Raw genomic sequence first — 22,271 nt, forward strand, 5'->3', positions numbered from 1 at the left:
CTAAAGGCTGAATTGAAATGCGACAAGTTTTGCAATACGTTGAAAAGAAAGGGGGGTGTGTGTGCGCGCGCGCGTGTGTGTGTGTGTCATCAAAGTCAAACAGTAATCTGTCCAAGCAACCCAGGCCCTAATACAGGCTCAAAGTATTATCACTGGTGTATCACGTTAAAAATCAGCACGTCACTGCACCGCTACACACACACACACGCACTCCCAAACACATACACACACTCTAACATAAACCTCAGTGATAGCTGTAACCCCCGTGTAACGTACTTATCCTTCCGCAGTTAAAGTGCGGGCTGCAGTCAAAAGATATGAAGGATGAAATGTGCGTGTCATGCTTGTTCTCTGCAGTGGCAGGACTGTTCTTCACTCCACGCAGGGCTGTAATCCTAGTCTGAGGTATTAGAGCTCATTCCTGGCAAGCGTGCAAGTGAGAGAGGCTTCGCAGCCTGCGCTTCAGTAAACACCACCCAGTCCTGCTTCCATATCAAATCCAGACCAAATAACACACAGCACACTCCCTGTTATCAGAACTGGCGCTAGCTTCACTTTGCTCGAACACGACTCTCCCCTGTGACCGATTACGCGTTTCCAAACAGTAAAGGGTCGCGGTTATTTTTACACGTCTAACGCGCCTGCTCATTACAGGTACACGATGCAGAACACTAATTGTTGTTCCATGATACAGAAAAACGAGTCCATGCCTTGATGCACTCTAGGTTGGACGGTAGTATCGTCTTGCTTTTGGGATGTTCCAGTAGGTGGACGGTAACGTTTAAAGCATGAAATCATCTATCCGGGGGTCGTCGAACGCAGACACGAACCTCCTCCAGTTCAGCTTTCTAAACGTGAACCGGCACGGCTCCTGTAGCAGATCCTCCATTTCAGTCGATCGTGCAGTTATGTGAGATATTTAACATGAGGAAATGGACCGGATTAACCCCTGCCTGCGTGAGCGGTGTGAAAGTTAGCGTTTATACTTTAATATAGGCGTTCAGACACGGAGCTTGTTTGACAAAAAAAAAAAAAAAAAGGCCACGTTCATTACGTTTACATTTATTCATTTAGCGGACGCTTTTTTAATGAGGAAATACAAGCAAAGTGGAGAACAATACAAGTAGTGCTACTGTACAAGATGTACAAGACACGTGAAGCACCGATGCAAAACGAAACATCCAGCCATCCGTTTTCTGTACCTTTTCTGAGCCTGGAGCCTATCCCGGAGGACTCGGGGCACGAGGCGGGGAACACCCTGGACACGGTGCCGACCCATCTCGGGGCACAATCGCACGCACGTCGTACAGTACGGACAATTTGGACATGCCGATCAGCCTACAGCGCGTGTCTTTTGACTGGGGGAGGAAACCCAGGAAGCACGGGGAGAACATGCAAGCTCCGCCCACACATGGCGGAGGCGTGAATGTAAATGTGCTAACTATAAAATTTACAGCCAATCGCTAAAGGTTACGAGGTAACGGTCATCGCCATTCGGCCATACTAGTCGCTTATCCGGATCTTTGTGAATGAGGAATATTATTTTATTTAACTTGATTTTTTTTTTTTTTTAAAAGACAAACGTTAGTCGAATATCTCTGCTATACACGGTCTTTACCCTCGGAATATCTCTGAAATTTATGATCCATTATCTATAATATAAAGCAGCAAAAAAGCTCCCCCCCCAACCCCCCTCCACAAAGTACCTGAATAAACTTTCCTGTTAGAGATCTGGATTTAGACACATTCTGGAGAATTCCTGCAAGCGGTGATGCTGCCGCTCTCGCCTAGCCTCTCTCAGGTTGGACTTGATGCTCTTACGTTTGTTAGCCCTTTTATAGTTAATCCATCATAGCTAGACCAGCTCGAAAGAACTACCTAAATGTCAACTCTGATCATGCCTAAAATCCCATTATACTCCATCCAGAGGAGGACGGGTTCATTGTTTCAATCTAGCTCGTCTGTCAAGGGTGTCTGGGTCTTTTTTTTTTTTTAATGCATCATAGCGATGAAGCTGAACTGAACTGGATGCGTACTGTACCTCACAAAGCAATGCACACACAAACACACACGCACGCACGCAAGCGGGACAGCTTTAATGACTATCCAATAGAAGTAATGGGTTAAGGCAACGGCTTTAACGCAAGCTGCAGCACCTCAGAGATTGCCAGCTAAGCCAATCTGCGGCTCATTATGCAGTTAAGTCAATAGGGTTACTCACCTTTCTTTCTGTTCTCCACAGAGCCGTCTTGCTTTTTGTCTACGGAGAGAAAGAGCACGTCAGAAACGCTCGGAAAACTTATTTAACAGTCCCACGCTGTGCCCGAGATTATTCTGCCGCATCCATTCGAACGTATTTCCACTCAACAAAAATCTCTTCGATTTAATGGAGTGAGAGGCGGTAATTAGTATTTTATAAAAGGTTGTAAACCCCCCCCCCCCCCCCCCCCAAACACACACACACGGGTTGGGGCCTCGGTGCAGGATGAAAATCTTTGGCCAGGCCACAGACACGCCCGTGTGCACAGATGCAGCTGTGGTGATCTGTGCGTTCGGCTTTGTGAGCGCTGAGCTGTTTAAAGGTCTAGGGGCATTCGCTGGAACTGCTAACACACCAGGACAGGAGGCCGCTCAAATTCATTACAAAAGCTGCTGGCTAATGGAGCAGAAATCTTTGCCATATGCTAAACTGGGCATATGATAAACAGAAAAACACACAAAACGCCCATTTCAGCTCCACTTGGTCGCTGATGATTGACATTTACAAAAAAACAAACACCAATTAACGAAGCTTATTATAAACTTCTACTGCTGTACCAAACCGCCCCCCACCCCAAAAAAAAAAACCTCATAATATTAAATTAAACAACAAATAAATCTCACTTTAAGCATATAAATAAATAAGAATCAAACGATGACAACTCTAATAAAAAAAAAAAAAAGATACAGATAGCTGATGTGATGTAGTTTTCCTGTCTGGAAACGAAGGCGAGCTTACACGGAGCACGGAGCGCATCGCATATCGAGATCCATGTTTACATGTAATCTAAATGAATGCTGTATTACGCAGTACCCTCTGGTGTCTGGTAGTGCGGTCGTAATCCCTTAAAAAGCCTTCCAACTTTTGTTACACGGAAGAAGCTTCTTCCCCCCCCCCCCACGTCGAGTGACGCGAAAGTCACACGGCCAAAATTAGAACGCGACGTCTTAGCAAGTGAAAATATCTCGGACAAAGTAACACATATCCGACATTTCCTATTATAACATTACGATAAAGCAAAAGCCATTACAGATTATGAAACTTTCCAGAAACAAGTGCTTCATCTGCCAGCAGAACAAGACTATTTCACGCATGAAAGGAGTAAAACATGTCTAGAAATAGGTTGAAAAATCATATATTTGATCGAATGTAATCGGATAAGAGGAAACGCTATATATACACACACTACGATCAAGATTCTCTCATTGACGGTCTTTTTTTTTTTTTAAGGTGAGAATTATTATACAACCTGTAACGAGGCTTAAGCTCCACCCAGTTCCCAATCACGCCATGTCCTATATCCCTGAAAAGCTGGTATCCTGATTTGTGTGTCAAATTATGTGTCAGCTTCCTTAGCAAACATCATAAACCACCAACTACAGACGCTAATGTTTCTTTTGTTCCTAGATTCAGAACTAAAACTCCTTGTTGCCAGGTGCATGCTGATCCCTACCTCTAATCTGAAAAATATTACAGAAGAAATTCCCGAAATGTCGACTGTTGGATTTACATTTTCCTATTATATACTGAAAAATAGCAATAAATAAATAAATAAATAAATAAATTGTAATAAGAATGAATTGCTTTTTCTTTTTCTTTTTTTTTAAAAATTAATTTAATGAATTGCGTTAATTCATTTTCTTGACTAAACAATAAAGAAATTATTCCGGAACCATTTCTGTAAAAATCTTTCTTCACGCTGCAATAATTATATTTTATTCTGACAAAATCAAGAGTCTGAATTCTTGGTTTGATTAAGTGTTTGAGTTTATGCTTATTTTAACCTCATTTGCATAAATAAAGGCAACTTGTAAAAATATTAGCGATCAACTGGCGAAGATTGCACACGATATATATACTGTTTTAAAACTTCACCCTGCCTTAAATATTCAAAAGTTCTTCTTCTCTCTCTCTTTTTTTTTATTTAAATATGCAAATTTTATGAAAATTCAAACAGTAATGTTTCCTCTGGCAATCCTGGTGTCTAGCAGTTCACGGATATGGTCTTAAATCAAATGGCCAAAGACTAGGCGCCAGTGTGTTTGTTTTATTTCCTGCTCAGTCAGGCTCACTCGCCATAGACAAACATTCCTCTAACCCACAGTAAGTGCAGTCCTGTTAGCTGTGTGTGTGACAGAGAGAGAGAGAGAGAGAGAGAGAGAGAGAGAGAGAGAGAGAGAGAGAGAGAGAGAGCGCGTGCAACAGATATTGTGTATTCTCACCCTTACACAGCTGACACGCCCAAATTAGATAAGAGTTTTTCTTTGGATAACACCACGACTGCTGCCTCTACACGCTGAAAGGCCACAGACTAACATGGCTGATCTATTTTAAAAACGGGTCAGTCTGCCAGAGAGGCTTGGAAGGACACCAAATAATAGCGTGGCATACTTTTCTTCTCCTTCTTCCTCTCTTTTTCTTTCTTCTTCTCCTCTTTCTCCTCGTCGTCGTCGTCGTCCTCTCCCGCCCCCAGTAACGTGAAGATGATTCCGGTCTGGGAGTTGACTCCGATGGCAGTGACGACCATTTTTCCAGAGCCCTCCATGACATGGGTACCTGTACACAAGAGGACGCACGGGTGAGGGCACGCTGTTTGGTTGCAAGTACAATAAACACAAAGGTTCGCACACACAAACAAACACACAGTGCTTAAGTTCTGCGTAAGTGCCATCTACATAGGGGCTGTCTGTCGGGCCAAATGACCCAAAGAAGCAGCTATTTATAAAAAGCACCGAGTGCTCTGGGACTGAAAAGTGTCTCCTTTGTCGGAGACAGGCCTGGAAAAATACCAGCTCGCTACTTGAGCTTTCTTTCGCCAGGCAAAAGAAGGCCAGGACGATTGTAAAGACAGCGCGATCGCACCTTTGTTCTCCTGTGATAGCGTTTCCCATACAGCTAACCCAGGTCATCAGCATCATTTATATTTATATTTATATATATATAAACGTACTTGATACTTTAAAATGTATGGAAAACAGGGCGATTTTAATCTGAGCTACTTCTATAAACAGGAACAGGGATTTTCCGCACTCATTTAAATATTGTTTAGACAACGAGAGGGGTGTTCGATACAGATTTTACAGAATATCCGCTTTGAATGTTAACAATTTACGAAGAAATCCTTTGTAAACATGACAAAAAGTATGTTGACTGTCTTCAAATACACAACAAATCCATCCCACATTCCAGCCAACTTTGGAATGACCGGTACGTTATTGCCCAGAGATTTTAATACAGTGTGGGATATTAGGGCTGGGCGATATGACGACGCAATATCGATATTGCAATAAATCATTTATTACTATTATGTCGAAACATCTTATAAGATAAGATAACGTTTTATACTGTTTGAATCTTTCACACCCGATTCTCGAATTTATTCTTGCGTGCTACGAATGAAAGGATCATCTGATCAAGTTCTTAAGGTTCGTTTTCTTTTTTTTATATGAATGCAACACTACTGGCCACAAAACCTATTTACTGCGATGCAGATCGTGTATCGTAGAAACGTTTTGAAACATCGTGATACGAGATATAGATATATATATATATATATATATATATATATATATATATATATATATACATATATACATATATATATGTATATATATATATATATATATATATATATATATATATATATATATATATATATATATGTGTATTTCAAGTCCTGAGTGACGTCTTGCTGCTTCTCAGTGTGCACCAGGCGTAACCTCCGTGTACTAAAGATTGTGTGTATATATATATATATATATATATATATATACACACACACATACATATATATATATATATATATATATATATATATATACACACACACATATATATATATATATATATAGATATACATATACATATATATATATATGTGTGTGTGTATATATATATATATATATACACACAATCTTTAGTACACGGAGGTTACGCCTGGTGCACACTGAGAAGCAGCAAGACGTCACTCAGGACTTGAAATACACAAACAAACAAACAAATAAATAAATAAATAAATAAATAAATAAATCACTCGAATTGTCTATTTCACTCGTCTACGTTCACCCCAAAGTGATTCGAGAATTTTCCTGGTCGCACTATTTGACCGTGCAGTATTAGCACAGTTATCGAAGGGGTGTATTTATTTATAATCGCACTATCCGGTGTCACCCAGATGAGGACGGGTTCCCTTTTGAGTCCGGTTCCTCTCGAAGGTTTCTACCTCGTGTCGTCTCGGGGAGATTTTCCTCACCACCGCCGACTCCGGCTCGCTCGTTAGGGATGAATTCATGCATTTCAAATCTAGATCCTGAACGTATACATTTCTGTAAAGCTGCTTTGGGACAGTTTTTAAAAATGGTCCATCGTGAAGAGCGCTACACGAGTAAACGGGATTGAATCGATCGGTCGGTTTTAAAAAATGTGCGTGTGTTATAATGAGAAAAATCTACCCTTCAGTCTGATCACTACTGCTGACCTCCAATACTCGTATACTCATTCATATAGACACGCAGCCCCAGCTAGAGCTTCCTGAGGTCTACAGTACACAGACAAAAACAGACGTGGCGGTCCACATGCACAGGAGGAAGGTCCCTGATCCGTCTTCAGTGATGTTAGACATTAGGTAAAGCGTAAATGTAACTCGTTGACTCGTAACTAAATAACACGCTTGGTCGACCGCGCTAAATAGAACGAGTCACCTTGATATAACGGTCGGCTAGGTTTAGCGGCAGCGCTGACGGCTTCGTACCTGACAACAGCATGGGATCTTTATCCAGCAGTTTCTTCACGTGGTCCGATTCTCCCGTCAGAGAGCTCTCGTCGATTTTAAGATCGTTCCCTTGGATGAGAACGCCGTCGGCAGGTAAGAGGTCACCTGCACGGCAACAACGGAAAAAAACGTTAGAAAGGATGTCATGTGAGGATTGGTAGGCAGGTTATTTTAAGGGGACGGAAATCAGATGGAGCGCCCTCGTTTCCAGAGTGGTGTGTGGAGATGGGGAGGGCGGCTGCCTTTGAGGAGGGGTCGAGCAGAAGGATGGGAGTTGGGAATTCCTTCAGGAAGAAATGGAGCGGTTATTTGGCGTTTTTGGGAGACTCTCCAGGAGGGGCGGTGGAGAGTATAATTTAGAGTTTAGTCTATGATTATACTTGATTATTGTATTTTCCGTTTTTTTTTTTCTTTGTTTTTTTAATTGTGTGTATTTTTATTATTATTATTATTATTATTATTATTTCTTGGATATGTGAGTTTATATTCTATTGACCACAGGGGTGTTCGTGGGGGGACCAGGGTGGGGTGGGACGTTGGTAGGGGGAGGGGTTATAGTGGGGATTTATGTTAAAAGAGTTTGATTCATTATATGTGTTGTTTGTCTCTTTGTGTTAACTTGTGAATCAATAAAAGTGTTCATTACAAAAAAGAAAGAATGTCATGTACTCTGGAAAACCTAAATGCCTCTTAAAGTCCCCATGAAATCAAAACGGACGCTTTGTGGCTTTTAGTATGAAATATGACTGTCAGCCTTATGGTTATCTATAACCGCCAAAATAATGACAAAAACAATCACATTTAGAAGATATACGTGTTCAAAATGTACCGTCTCTCTCTCTCTACCACCGATATCGTTCTGCGCTTCGGCTTCTCGTCAGATTTTCTGGCCAATCAAACGCTCTCTGCAATCTGAAGTGTCCCGCCCCTCCGATATTATAAGGGGCAATGGAGGCTTAGCGGTTAAGGCTTTGGGTTACTGATCGGAAGGTCGGGGGTTCAAGCCCCAGCACTGCCAAGCTGCCACTGTTGGGCCCTTAACCCTCTCTGCTCCAGGGGCTGCATCATGGCTGACCCTGCACTCTGACCCCAACTTCCTAACATGCTGGAGTATGCGAGGAAAAGAATCTCACTGTGCTGTAACGTATATGTGACGTGGTACTACCTGTCAAGTACGGCTTAACCCGGGCGGGCTGTGAGACGAGCTAAACGCTATTGGCTGTTTAAAAAGGGGAGGGGCTACTCGATATGTCCCGCCCTGACTTCCTGTTTTGATTAAATATACTTCAGCGCATCAAAAAAAAAAAAACCATGACATTTCACAGGAATTTTCCCTCCATTTCCCCAGCTAGCTCTCGCCTGTCGTTCAGAGGGTGAAGTCTTCCTGTTGCGTCAGATCACGTTCGATTACGACAAATGAACGCGGCTCTGCTTCTACGTCACGGCTGTGCAGCGTGCGAGCTTACCGTATTTGATTTGTGCAATATCCCCGACTACAATCTCAGCCACGGGGATCTGAATGACTTGCCCAGCGCGCATCACTGTAAACTTCTGCTCTTGTTCGATGCGGTTCTGTAAGCCACGGAACTGCTTCTCTTTACTCCAGTCGTTAAAAGCCGTCACTAGCACCACACAGACAACAGAGAGGAGGATGGCCGCTCCCTCGATCCATCCTGCCTCGGACTCGCCCTCGTCTTCTACGCCTCCTGCTCCCTCCCCGCATTCTACACACACACAAAACACACACCACTTTTAAACACACACACACAAAAAAGACCACTGCTTACTGCACTGTATCAGATTTATTATTGCATTATAAAATGTTACAACGTGAAAAGGTGCTTACTTTTATCCTCTAAATCCGGAGGTCTATAAAAAGAAAGGCCTAATGAAATTATGGCTGCCACTTCTAGAATAATCAACGTTACGTCTTGTAATGCTTCCCATACTAATTGAAGAAAGGTTTTTGGCTTTTTCGGAGGTATAAAGTTCTGTCCAAACGCTAATTTTCTGCTTTCGATATCGGCAGGGTTCCCGCTTAAACCTGGGGGGAAGGGAAGAGAGAGAAAAATCACAACGTTAATTTTCAAACATTAAACAGTGATGTCAGATGAATAAAGAGGTGCAGAGTCGAGAGAGAGAGAGAGAGAGAGAGAGAGAGAGAGAGAGAGAGAGAGAGAGAGAGAGGCAAAAAAAAGCATAAGAACTAACAGAGCAAATACCAAGGCTAAGTTTGATCAACATCTGGCAGCAGTGCATCACATCAGTGACCTACTTCCCAGCTGTCGCTTGAGAGCCACTGGCTGTTTTCCTACACCGCTAGCTGGAAGACTCGCACTTAGGCAAATTTCCTTCTGCTCCAAGTGTTTCTGTTAAACAAAGAATTCATCCCTTGGATGCTTCGATTTGCATACCGCTCTTACACTAGCAAGCTAAGCGTCACTAAGAGTCACTAAGAGTTGCTAAGAGTCACAAAGAGTCACTAAGCGTCACTAAGCGTCACAAAGAGTCACAAAGAGTCACAAAGAGTCATTAAGCGTCATTAAGCGTCACAAAGAGTCACTGTCACTAAGAGTCACTAAGAGTCGCTAAGAGTCACAAAGAGTCACAAAGAGTCGCTAAGAATCGCTAAGAGTCACTAAGCGTCACTGTCACTAAGAGTCACTAAGAGTCACAGAGTCGCTAAGAGTCACTGAGAGTCGCTAAGAGTCACTGAGAGTCGCTAAGAGTCACTGAGAGTCACAAAGAGTCACAAAGAGTCACAAAGAGTCGCTAAGAATCGCTGAGTCACTAAGCGTCACAAAGAGTCAAAGAGTCACTAAGCGTCACTGTCACTAAGAGTCACTGAGAGTCGCTAAGAGTCACTGAGAGTCGCTAAGAGTCACTGAGAGTCGCTAAGAGTCACTGAGAGTCTAAGCGTTACTAAGCGTCACGAAGCATCACGAAGCGGCAGTCACTAATGCTAGTCTTCTGCAGACTCGCAGCAACTGTACTAGCTACAAACTCGCTCCAGAGGCACTAAGCATCTCTGCTTCTTCCTTCCAAGCCTTATTTTTTTCTTCGTAACGTCTCGATGCACGTTTAATGAGAGGACGACAGGAAAAGATCGAACAATTACGAGCTTATACGGATTTCTTCCGTTTTTCTGCGTCAAACCGTAAGCAGGCGCTAACGGCAAAGTAGGAACTAAAGCCGACGGTGGGGGATTGAAAAAACAAACAAAAAAAACAAACCAAACAAACAAAAACAGTTGGACCCCAGGCACCGTACGACTGGTCTGAGGAATCATTTGAGCGAATTGCAACGATTCGATCGTAATTTAAAAAGAAGTGAAAACGAGAAACTGAAGAAAACGAGTGTGAGGAATGAAGTGAATTGATGGGAGGAAGGTGCCGCGCAAACGGACGGACTTCACTGCTGTAGTCACACGGTTACCATATGTCGTGCGTTTCACCACCACCACCAAAAATAAAAACAAACAAACAAACAAACAAACAAATAATACGAGTGAATAAAATAAAAAAAATAAAAAAATCATTCATAAAGTGAACTGCGGTCAGAAAACGACTGAATGGAAATTCGATGTCTTTAGTACATACGACTTGTCTGCAGTACAAACACACTTTATCGGCAGCAAAACACGTCGTGTTGACTTTACATCGCTGTGCGTGAAGAGGACGTATGGAGGGGGAGGAGATTTAAAAACGCGAACTATCCTGCAGCGCCGTACGATGAATCGCAGCGTGATCCGTATCGATGAGAGCTCGTGTAACCAACACACACTTTAACATGACGCTCACCTCACCTCCGCGGTCATTAGGGTAGGACCACAGACCTAAAACACAGGAATGGAGGGAGGGGTGGAAGGAATGGAGGAACACATGTCCGTTGTGTATTTAATCTCGTGGCGCGTGCAACACTGACCCTCCCCCACATGTTAAACACTTCCCGAGTCACGAAATGAGAACAGATACTACTTGGCGATTATGATCCATATTTTATAGCGTTTTCGAATTCGTCTCGTACTTCCCTCCCTCTCTCCCTTCCATCCCTCCCTTTCATATAGTTATAGGGAAGTATTCACGTCTTCCGTGCCGACCCACGGCTGGGCGATACGTCGACGGGATATCGATATCGCGATAAATTACATCACGATATGCGTTTCTGCGATATCGTGGATATCCATTTACTTTATTTTAGTTCTTGTTTGAAAAATAAATCAATCACACACCGAGTAAAAGCAGCTAACGTGATGGTATAATTAATATTTTTAAAGATTAAGCCCAAAATTTTACCATTAAAAAAATATTATTATTATTATTTTTTTTTTTTTACAAATAAATGACTTTTTTTAATGGACATTAAAAGATGATAATTTGTTGGTCAGGAATAAACGCGACACGGCTTATGTTGCCAGTAGTTTGTGAACCAACCTATACGCTGTGATCGTAGAAATCACGATGAGACATGTTTTTGTCATATTAACCCTCACTTACATAAACTCTAATCAGGAGATGACTGGGCTGATGCGGGGTTTATTTACCTAAACGTTTTGGATTATTTACATAATCCAACCGTACCGGCGCCTTCGCGCTCTCTGACAAACGTTTGCACTGAAAAACACTGACCAGGTGGAGATTTTGCACTGTTCACACTTTCCTGCAGCTCGAACACCGATGAGTCACTGGTGCTGAGCATTTACAACGTACGTGTGTGTGTGTGTGAGTGTGTGAGTGTGAGAGCTGCCAGCGTGTATGTCAAACAGATTGGCAGCCGAGTCAGCGCAGCCCATTGTCATGATGATGATGATGATGATGATGAAACACGCCATTACCCAGGAAACCGAAACTCATCCCATGCTCCCGTGCACATCGAGACACGGGCTTTCGTTCGAGCACACATGGCAGAAAACTCCAGGAACGTGTGTCGTGTCTGAGCGAGTGTGTGAAATGGAGCGATGATTATTAATAAATAATAAAAATTAAGAATATTGGACTAATTGGTATCTCAGGCAAATTCAGATTACACGTCCGGGCCGTTCGGGTTTTCTCTTTACATCCGTATCGTCTCACGGACGAGACGACTTTCCTTCTCCATCTATCTACGATCGTGTGAAAAAGTAATTACACCCCATGGAAATTGTTGGCTTTTTTGACATTTGGACGAGCAAACCTTTTGATCATCTTTGAAACGGCGCCTGTTAATAAAGCTGATGTACGTACGAAAACGAGCTCAAACGAACAGAAAGATCAATAGATGCGATAGTCTTCCGAGGAAAAAGTAAGTACACCCTCGGCCTCGGAAGCCGGTGTTGTTCCCTTTAACGGAGATAACTTCCTGTAGGCGTTTTGCATAACGGTCATCGGCGTGCTGATGAACTTTTGACTGCTCCTCCATGCAGTTTTGTCTCAGCAGCAGGTTGTTTTGAGGCTTTTCTTGTACGTACAGCCCGTTTCAAATCCCCTTGCCAGACTTGCTTTTACCGAAGGCCTTAGAGAACTCTTTAGATCTCGGCATGACGACGCCACACACCTCGACGGCAAAGGGAACGCCAGACACGATATAGACAGGGGTTTCGATAAGACTGGTTCCACCCAAGACACGCGCCCCAATCCTGAACACCCGATTCGAAATTTATGGATTTGAAAGTGTGATAAATGTAGGGGTTCCATTCAATTCAATTTTATTCGTATAGCGCTTTTTACAACAGACATTGTCTCAAAGCAGCTTTACAGAAATATCAACACGGTATACAGATATTAAAGGTGCGAATTTATCCCAACTGAGCAAGCCACTGAGTGGCGACGGTGGCGAGGAAAAACTCCCTAAGATGTTTTAAGCCTTGAGAGGAAGAAACCTTGAGAGGAACCCGACTCGGAAGGGAACCCGTCCTCATCTGGGTAACAACGGATAGTGTGAAAAAGTTCGTCATGGGTTTATATGAAGTCTAGGGGTGTACTTACTTTTTCCATGTGAGTGATCTGTTCAATCAAATTGTGAAAATCACTACAAAATGCCGATTTTTGTGTGTCATTTGATAGAGTGCGTCAACTTCAATAATAGACCCTGTTTCAAAGAAGATCAAATGTTTGCTCGTCCAAATGTGTCAAAATGAGCCAACAATTTCCGTGGGGTGTACTTATTTTTTCACACGACTCTCTCTCTCTCTATCGCACATGCTACTCGCTGCACTACACAAAGCCGCCTGTACTTGTCGGATTAATTGGTTTGCACGGATGACATATGATCCTTTTCACGATCAGGAAATTGCAGGTGTGTGGAAAGACGAAACTGAGCAGAATGAGCACACGACACACACACACGCAGTCACCTCGCGGTTCGACATCCAGAGAAAAAAATAACGACCTCAATATCTTCTGTGTGACACGAGAAGATAAATTCCCACAGATAACAACTAACTGCATTTCGGCCGAGGACGCAAACTCACACTGACATTTTCCCCCCGAAAATGATAACGACTGCGGCAGCGTCGTCTCCTGCGAAGGAAATGATAAGCTTATTACATCTGTGCTAATGGACCAACTACCTCACCTTACTGGCACGGGATTCAGAATAAAGAGCTTACTGAGGGAGGGAGAGAGATGGAAGGGAGAGATGGAGGGATGGAAGGAAGGAACGGAGGGAAGAGTAGAAGGAAGGGAGGATGAGAGAAGGATGGAAGGAAGGGAGGGACATAGGGAAGGAAGGGAGAAAGGGAGGGAAGGAAGGAGGGAGGTAGGTAGGGAAGGAAGGAAGGGAGAGAGAAGGATGGAAAGAAGGGAGAGAGGGAGGGAAGGAAGGGAGGGAGGGAGGGAGGGAAGGAAGAATGGAAGGAAGGGAGAGAGGGAGGGAAGGAAGAATGGAAGGAAGGGAGGGAGAGAGGGAGGGAAGGAAGAATGTAAGGAAGGGAGGGAGAGAGGGAGGGAAGGAAGAATGTAAGGAAGGGAGAGAGGGAGAGAGGTAGGTAGGGAAGGAAGGAAGGGAGAGAGAAGGATGGAAAGAAGGGATGTAGGGAGGGAAGGAAGGGAGAGAGGGAGGGAGGGAAGGAAGGGAGGGAGGGAAGAAAGAACGTAAGGAAGAGAGAGGGGGAGAGAAGGAAGGAAGATAGAGAAGTAATGAGGGAAGGAAGAATGGGAAGGAAGGGAGGGAGGTAATGTGGGAACGAAGGGAGAGAGGGAGGGAAGGAAGGGAGGGAGGTAATGAGGGAAGGAAGGGTGGAAGGAATGGAGAGAGGGAGGGAAGGAAGGGAGGGAGGTAATGAGGGAAGGAAGGGTGGAAGGAATGGAGAGAGGGAGGGAAGGGAGAGAGGGAGGTAATAAGGGAAGGAAGGGTGGAAGGAATGGAGAGAGGGAGGGAAGGAAGGGAGAGAGGGAGGTAATGAGGGAAGGAAGGGTGGAAGGAATGGAGAGAGGGAGGGAAGGAAGGGAGGGAGATAATGTGGGAATGAAGGGAGAGAGGGAGGGAGAACGGATGGAAGGATTTTTTTTTTTACCCTAATCAATCACTTTCCAGCAACTAAACCAGGGGCCTGTGCAGCGTTCACTAGCTAGCTAATGAATCTGTCCTTTATCCTTTATGCATGACTCACAACGACCTCCATCAACACATCCATCACAAGATCCCGTCAGCACATCAAACATCCGCAACACTTCCTGTCTGTCCACATTTCTGCAATGTCGGCAACACGGGGAGATTACAGCCCAGCGAAGAGGAAGACGAAAACATTACAGCTGCCCAAGCCCACGTGCGTTTCCACGCCATTCAGTCACATTCGCACACACGCCCCTTTCACCCTGTACTCAAGAGCACGTTTTCGTTCCCGCCGGCGTGGAAACACGCAGTGATTAGGGGTTAAAAAGCAAGGTGATACACGACCCGCACTGCAAGTGACTCAAATCGCTGACTGGTCCAGCAACGAGATTCAGTCCAGCCTTCCTACACACACACCAAGCAGTGCTCTGCTTTATCCGCTTTCCACAACACCATCGGCTCCAGGACGCCGAACGCCGGACTCCTTTAACCGACTTACCAAGCTTAATAAACACGCACCCACCTCCCCGTCGACCTCCTGTCGCACGTTTACGCTTCCGACAGACGTAACGCGGAAGCAATAAAACGCAACGGGACGTGCTGTTACGGGAAAGTAATCCACGGCGGAGCGGTGTGAAGATAAACACACCCCTCACCTCGTCACGTTACCAAGACGCAGCCACGAAAATCAAACTCCTCCGTCCTCAAGACGTTCCTGTGGTGCAGAGCTGACTGTCCTGAAGCCCTGACACTGGAGACTCCTTACAGAACACTTCACCAATAATGAACTGCGTCAATAATGAATCAGGTGTTTGTTTTTTTTTCAGATTTATCTGTGACGAATCGTCTCTCTCTCTCTCTCTCTCTCTCTCTCGATCGCCTTCACTTTTTTTCCCCCCTCTCCGCCGTCCTGAAGACTTTCCCGAGCTGATCGACTTCGCGAGAGCACGGTGACCGTCGCGATGCGCTTACAGCCGAGCCTCCGCCCGTAAACCTTAAATAAACGTCTCCGGAAAAACCTTCGCCGCGTCGACGACGGTGCGCGTTTCTCTTCGCGATGCGTGCGTCCTGAACGCGTCCCGCGTGAACACGTGTGATCGGATTTCATACGGCGGACATATTTGATACGTCAGTCCTCCAGTGCATTTGTTTTCTCAGGGAGAAATTTCCCATGAACCCTCTCTCATTAGGGGTGTAACGTCGGATCAGGACGCGAAAGTGTGATGCGCGATATATAAATAAAAGCACGCCGGACACGATCGCATTTTTTCCATGGACAGCCTGCACCGCTGCCATCGATCATCAGCCTGATCGCTCCGCACCACGACGACCGCCGTGCGTTATAGGTTCGGTGGTGACAGAGATGTGTTAAAAAGCAGTTAAAGAGAGCGGTTTCAAACGACGCCAGCCCCCGTGCTGCTGTGATCCACAGCGCCTGAGAAAGAGGTCACAAAGACGCCGTTTTAGCCGACTTTGGAGCTCTATTTGCGGTTAACACGACACCTCGGACGCTGCCGCGGAGCTCGTTAGCATCCCACCTGGATGACGTGACGGCAGCCACAGTGCAGCAGAACACCCACCACACACCAGCTGTCAGTGGAGAGGAGAGTGATGTAGCTAATTCAGAGATGGGGATTATTAGGGGGCGGTGATAGAGAAGGGGAATGACAACGGGGGAATTTCTCCAGGACCCCGGGGTTATACCCCGACTCTTTTACCAGAAGTGTCCTGGGATTTTTAATGACCTCACAAGTCCGGATCGATATCGCGAATCGGATTGAATCACGACCGGAGTCTTACGCTCCTCTCTCTTGTACGTTCAAACGTTTTTGATCATGTGGTCATGTGCTAACGGAACTTAAAAGAGGTTACGAAAAGCTTTCGTCACCGCGTTATCTATTTAGCCGAGAGGTGCGAAAGCGCTGACGTTCGGCACGATTTCTAAACTCGCAACGATGACATTTTCCATCAGGCGCTGCTTCCTTGCCGCACAGATGTTTTCGCGTTCACGTTATAAATGCTCACGTGCATCCCAGACAACCCGAGTGCTCGGATCACGGGGCGTAGCATAGAAGAGGAACGAGGTCAGGAAAAGCCTGCTATGAAACTGAGAGCTGCCGTGTGTGTGTGTGTGAATCTCTTTTTAATAGTCCGGCGTGAATCCCTGCTTCATTTCCCGTGATCTGATCGAGCTGTGTGAGGCGTTCGGGTCGAGCTCGTCTTCGGCGTACGCCGAGACAGACGTCTCGTCGCCGCAGAACCCTTCTCCTGCTGCAGAACTCTGTTCTGACGCAACGTCTAAGTTTAGACAGGCTATTCATGAGCACACGTCACACCCCAGGAGCCCAGGCTGAAGCGGGAGCTGTACAGTACCAGCGTTTTGCTCCCATTTGCAAGTGAAAATAATCCTGTGCAAATGAGAAGATCTTTACAAGCATCGGTGCAAATGACCGGTCACACCAGCGTCGGGCCAGGTGGAGGTTTCGGCGAACGCTTGGCTTAGGGATATCCGAAAGATGGGAAAAAAGGTGTCCATGGGGACAAACGAACGCAGAACTGAACGCGTTGCGAAAATAACGCACGACCGCACGGACAGTGCGCCGACTAGGGCTGGGGGACGGGGACGACGTACCCGGATACTAGCGCCGTCTCGAACCTAAAATCGACTCTAATCCCGGACGGACGCGTTGGAAACGGATAGCGAGGTATGAGGGCGTCGTTTTGAACAGCACTTTTATTCTAGAATTAAAATTCGAAAAATGTACAGCCACAATTATGAAGAAGGAAATTGTTGCCTAAAACATGACGAAAGGAAAAACGCACCTCCTGGTCATCATCATCATCATCTTCGACGTTTATCTGCTTAGTATTTCCACCAATAACGAGAGATCATGGCACCCCACGAGTTAGGGAATAATAATAATAATAATAATAATAAGATCTGAGCATATAAAACAGGTAAATCTTTGTAAACGTCTTGGGGACGAGAACGAGAGTGGTGATGGGGGGGGGGGGGGGGGGGGGTGTTGGGAAGAGGAAATCAGCATGAGATGGTTGAGAAACAGGTTACCATGACAACCCTGCTGTAAAAGTCTTACATGTTAGGTTTGGCTGAGAAAGGGGGGGGGGGGGTGTAATTGCTTTTCACATGTTGTGTATTTTTATTTTATTTTTAAACAAAAGGATATTACTGTTATTATTATTATGCTGTTTTAATTAGGGGGGGGTGGGAGGGTGTCCAAGTGTACAGGATCTTCAGCCGTTCACTGGGACTGTAATCACAAGTGTAGCATGTTGTCATGGACCGCCGCGTGATTAAGGGAACCTTTTGTTAACAAGACGAGCGCAGTGAGAATATATTCTCAGAACAAGTATGCTCTCGGGCGAGGGAAACGGGGCAGCATGGGACGCTGGGGGCTGGCTCAATGCAGACTTCACTACTTACGCCAGTTCGGTGCACTCTATACACACACGCGCGTATTCACGTGTTTCTGCATATTCGCTATAAACAGAATAAACACTGTGGCATTTAAACTGTTTATGATGGCAAAATAAAGCCATGCTTGTGATCCACTGATGACAAAATAAATTCACTTCCCGAACAGCCTTGCTGTCTTGTTTTAAAAGCGCGTTATCTACGATTAGTCTTCTTTTTTTTTATTAATGTCTAATAGGTAGTTGGGTTCAACATTTGAATTATTATTTATTTTTTTTAAACTCCTCGAGCCCGTTCCCACACAAAGCCCCGCCCCTTGGATCTACAGCGACCTGTAGAGTTTCTACAAAATGACTGACGGGGGGTAAACCCAATCGAGCGTTCCGGACCGGAAGTCCGTCGTTTTCCCCCAACGGGTTCTCTCAGTGACTTAATACACGTTTTGCTAAAACCCACAGCTTTCTATCATGTTCTACACATCTTCTAGGTCGTTTGTACAAGAAATAATAATAATAATAATAATAATAATAATAATAATAATAATAAAGACTATAGCACCTTTATTGCCTATAAGCAACTAGATATGCAGACTCAAATGCTCTTAAAAGTCTCCGATTAGGCTTGCTGCGACAGACAGGCGGCGTTCCCGGCGTTCAGGCCGCACACCGATTACATCACTTGCCCACCGCGGCACCGCCCCCGCCGTCGTTTTGGCCTCTTTACAGTAATAAAAATCGTTTGGTTCGGTCCGGTTCGAGAACGGACGCTACGATTCCGAGCCGAACGAGTCCGAGTCGCAGCGCAGATCAGCGGGAGTCGGACTCCGTTCAGCACGAGTGAGAGCGAGACGAGAGCGTGGTCGAGAGATCCGGTTTCGAAAGCCCCATGTTTGATTTAAGCCAGTTTTGTCGTTGTACTGTTTCGTAGCGGTTGTGTTTTTCGTTAAGAATGATAACGAACCCACCGGTCAAGCAACTGCCGCTGATCGGAAAGCGGAACGCGCACGGTCGCGCGGGCATTCGTAATTCATAATTCAGCGAGCGGCTTCCTGAACAACAAAAAACACACACGCGCTCCAATTATACTGAATATATATAAAAACAATCCTACTAAACGTGTGCTTATTAGTTCATTTTAAAAACAGAAGAGCAGAACAAAGCCATTGATGTGTGTGTGTGTGTGTGTGTGTGTGTGTGTGTGTGTGTGTGTGTGGGAGGGTGACGCGTCTATAAAGCCTGCACATCAAGCAGCTGTGGATGTAATGGATGATGTTTTTTTTTAATCTAGGATCAAACTGAAAATCCCCGGTTTCCCGCCGCGGTTCAGTGGAGGTCACGCCTATGATTAAGCGCAACGTGTACGAGGAGGGAATAAAGTGCTGCGTGCGGGCGAGTGGATCAGAGCGGTGCACCGACTCGGTGTTTATTACGGCTTCACTCTCTCGGAAGGTACGCCGAGTGGGCGGAGACAAGCGACGGGGCAGCGCGCGATCCCGGACCAAGCCGTCACAGCTGGAACCCGCCGCTACGGGCGCGATTTCACAACTAACGCATTATCTCTATCCTATATCTCCCTAACGCCGAGTGCTGCTCCCTTCCGATGAAAAACAGAACCGCCGCCATTCTCGTTACGGGACGCCGTATTTCCGAGTCGATCTTTCCACGCCGTCCGACGCCGCGGATAGAATAAAGGCTTCACTGACCGTGTGCAGACTCGATCAAACCCTCCGTGCCTCGCACTTTCCCCACACTCATAGCTAACAGAAGGTAGGAAGATCTTTATGTACCGTCTATAGGCGACGTTTTCAGTCTGCTGCAGAGTCCGTTAACGTCCCCGTAACAATCCTGGATTTTGTGTAATCCCTCGGCCCCCCGCAGTTCCATGAGCGAGCGCAGCTCTTTGAGCGAGCAGCCGAATTCTCCATCGTGATTGGGCTCCGCTACGGAGTTCTTCACCCCGGTGTACGAGTTGTTAGCCATGTCGCTGTGGAGCGGGAGGGCGGGATGGAGGAGGAGGGGGGATGGGGATGGCGTCCCGAAAGGAGAGCTAAATCCTCAGGAGACCGATGCCAGTAGTTCCCATAAACAGTTGACGTCCTTCAGGGACCGAGGAGGAGGAGGACGGACTGTACGTGGCAGGACTGAGACAATTCAAAAGCCATTTCCCCTCAGCTTGTTGCATAAGCTCATTCGTTCATGCTGACAGGAGTGTCGCAGAACACAATCCATACAAATCTGGAGAGAGAGAGAGAGAGAGAGAGAGAGAGAGAGAGAGAGAGAATCAGAGGTTAGGTGCAGAACTACACAAGGTTGTTATGAAATGAAACACTGAACACCGAAAAGTTCAACAAGATTCCATTACGCCTAAAAATAAATACAATGTAGGAACAGCAGGTCACCGGCCGAGGTTCAACATGACACACTACCTGCTCTCTCACGTTTCTACGTTAAAGGACGGTGTCAATGTGAAGATCTTTATCTCGGTTTGTGCTATTTGTCCAGGAGACAGATGTTATGGTAGCGTTCGACTGCAAAAACGTTTAACGCTTGTTCGTGTGCTACATGAGAGGCGGTGTTCCATCATCATCATCATCATCATCATCATCATCATCGTCTAATCTGTGTATTTTGTTCTCCAGAGCGCTAAAAATTCACAACAGAGGATAAGAAGCACATCCATCAGATGAGGAGAAAAAAAAAAAAAAAAACACGTTTGAAATCGCTCAATCTCGGAGGAGTTTGAAACCCAAAAAAAAGAAATAAGATACCGAGACATCTTGCCTCTTGTTGGTTATCTGGCTACGCCTCTTCTCGAACGCGACGTGTCGCTCGTCCCGGGTAACGATACGGGCTCCTCAGCCGCGACTGAGGATCGAGCTTCTCGGCGGATAAACGATTCGGCGAGAAAAAGCGAGAGCGTTCAAGCACGCGTCTGTACCTCGTCTGTGACGTCCGATCTCGACGTGCGGATTTCTCGCGGCGACTCTGCGACGTCGTACTTGTAAAGCGCTCTCTCCGTAACGCGCCGTAGCTTTAACTAAACGTCGGCTGACGAACGAGGAAGCCGATTGTGCGTCCCGTACTTTTATTTCCGCGGAGAAGCTGAAAGACGCTCTCTCGGCAGTTCTCGGGTCCGGTGCTGAAGAAACACCGCTTCCTCGTGCGTCAGACAAACGACCCGCTTCGCTTCCGGTCTACGGAACCGTCCTGTCGTAATCAAATGAGCCGGATAACTTGTTTACTCTAGGATGCAATAAGACAGCATTCCTACTTTAGAAAACAACAACAACAACAACAACAACAGCGGCGTCTTGGTTGTATCCTTGAATCGAAACGAACTCGCCTGCTGTACTAGATCTGCCGATAGGGAAGCCTGAGCGAGAGCTCGCGCTCGGCCAGATCGGGTGCGGTGCCAACGTTCGCGCCACGCTAACGGTTTCGAGTTGCAAAGCAGGTCACGTGTCACAACAGCAGAAAATCATTGTGACGGGTCGGATAAAGAACAGCTGGGACGGTACACGGCTGAGCGACGGCACGCTCCGTCTTAACCCTTTCGACACATACGGACTAGCGATTTTCTTCTTTCGGTCTTTCGACACGTACGGACAGGAAGGAGGAGTGTTCCGAAACGTCCGTACGCTCGTAGCATTGAGACGATGATATGATGTCTAACCCCACACGTCTAATCGCTTTTCAGCAGTGCTGGGTGCGTGCAAACCTATGAAAAACCCCCCCACACTCATCCTGACTTGCCAGCTGAACCTCCCGGTGTGTGTGAATGTTTGTGTGTGTGTGTGTGTGTGTGCGCAAGTCAAGGACAGCGATTCCAGGGATCCCTCTGCACTGGAGTCACAGGCGGTGATGTATTTTTAGCAGCACTCAGTCGACCCCCTCCCCGTCCCCGTCCCCGTCCCCCTCCCCGGCCGCGTCTCCACCGCGGCTCCAGCCGAAGTGGGTCATGACACGTCTACGTGAGGGGAATAGAGTGGACTTACTCGCTCCAGAAACCCCTCGGAGTGAGTACCGTTCGCCTGACAGGTGTTCGTGTGTGTGTACGTACGTGTACACGCTCCTCTGTAAGGGAACAGGACACGGAGGACCGGGACGTCTCCGAGTAAAGCAAGCACGGTGCCAAACACATAAATACGAGGACAAATCACCATTTATTACTCTGATTAGATTTAAAAAGGATGAAACTTTAACTCTCCGGCCGTGCCAAGATTCTCAAATACTGACTCGGTATAATAAAAAAAAAAAAAAAAACACACAACTGAA

At 45.8% G+C, this 22,271-nt stretch overlaps 1 protein-coding gene across 3 annotated transcripts in view; it reads right to left on the reverse strand.

The window, feature by feature from the left end:
- The window catches only part of atp2b1a (ATPase plasma membrane Ca2+ transporting 1a), a 45,311-nt gene that overhangs the window by 16,290 nt on the left and 6,750 nt on the right, over positions 1-22,271 (reverse strand). For all 3 annotated transcript variants that reach the window (XM_053650893.1, XM_053650892.1, XM_053650894.1), the window contains 6 exons: positions 19,784-20,231; positions 8,878-9,075; positions 8,498-8,755; positions 7,011-7,136; positions 4,652-4,816; positions 2,222-2,260 (listed from right to left, as the gene is read on the reverse strand). In XM_053650893.1, coding sequence (XP_053506868.1) covers positions 2,222-2,260; positions 4,652-4,816; positions 7,011-7,136; positions 8,498-8,755; positions 8,878-9,075; positions 19,784-19,976 — 979 coding nt within the window. In that variant the 5' untranslated portion in view covers positions 19,977-20,231. Of the gene's footprint in view, positions 1-2,221; positions 2,261-4,651; positions 4,817-7,010; positions 7,137-8,497; positions 8,756-8,877; positions 9,076-19,783; positions 20,232-22,271 lie in introns of those variants that run through there.

Source organism: Ictalurus furcatus, chromosome 19, assembly GCF_023375685.1.
Source record: "Ictalurus furcatus strain D&B chromosome 19, Billie_1.0, whole genome shotgun sequence".
NCBI lineage: Eukaryota > Metazoa > Chordata > Actinopteri > Siluriformes > Ictaluridae > Ictalurus > Ictalurus furcatus.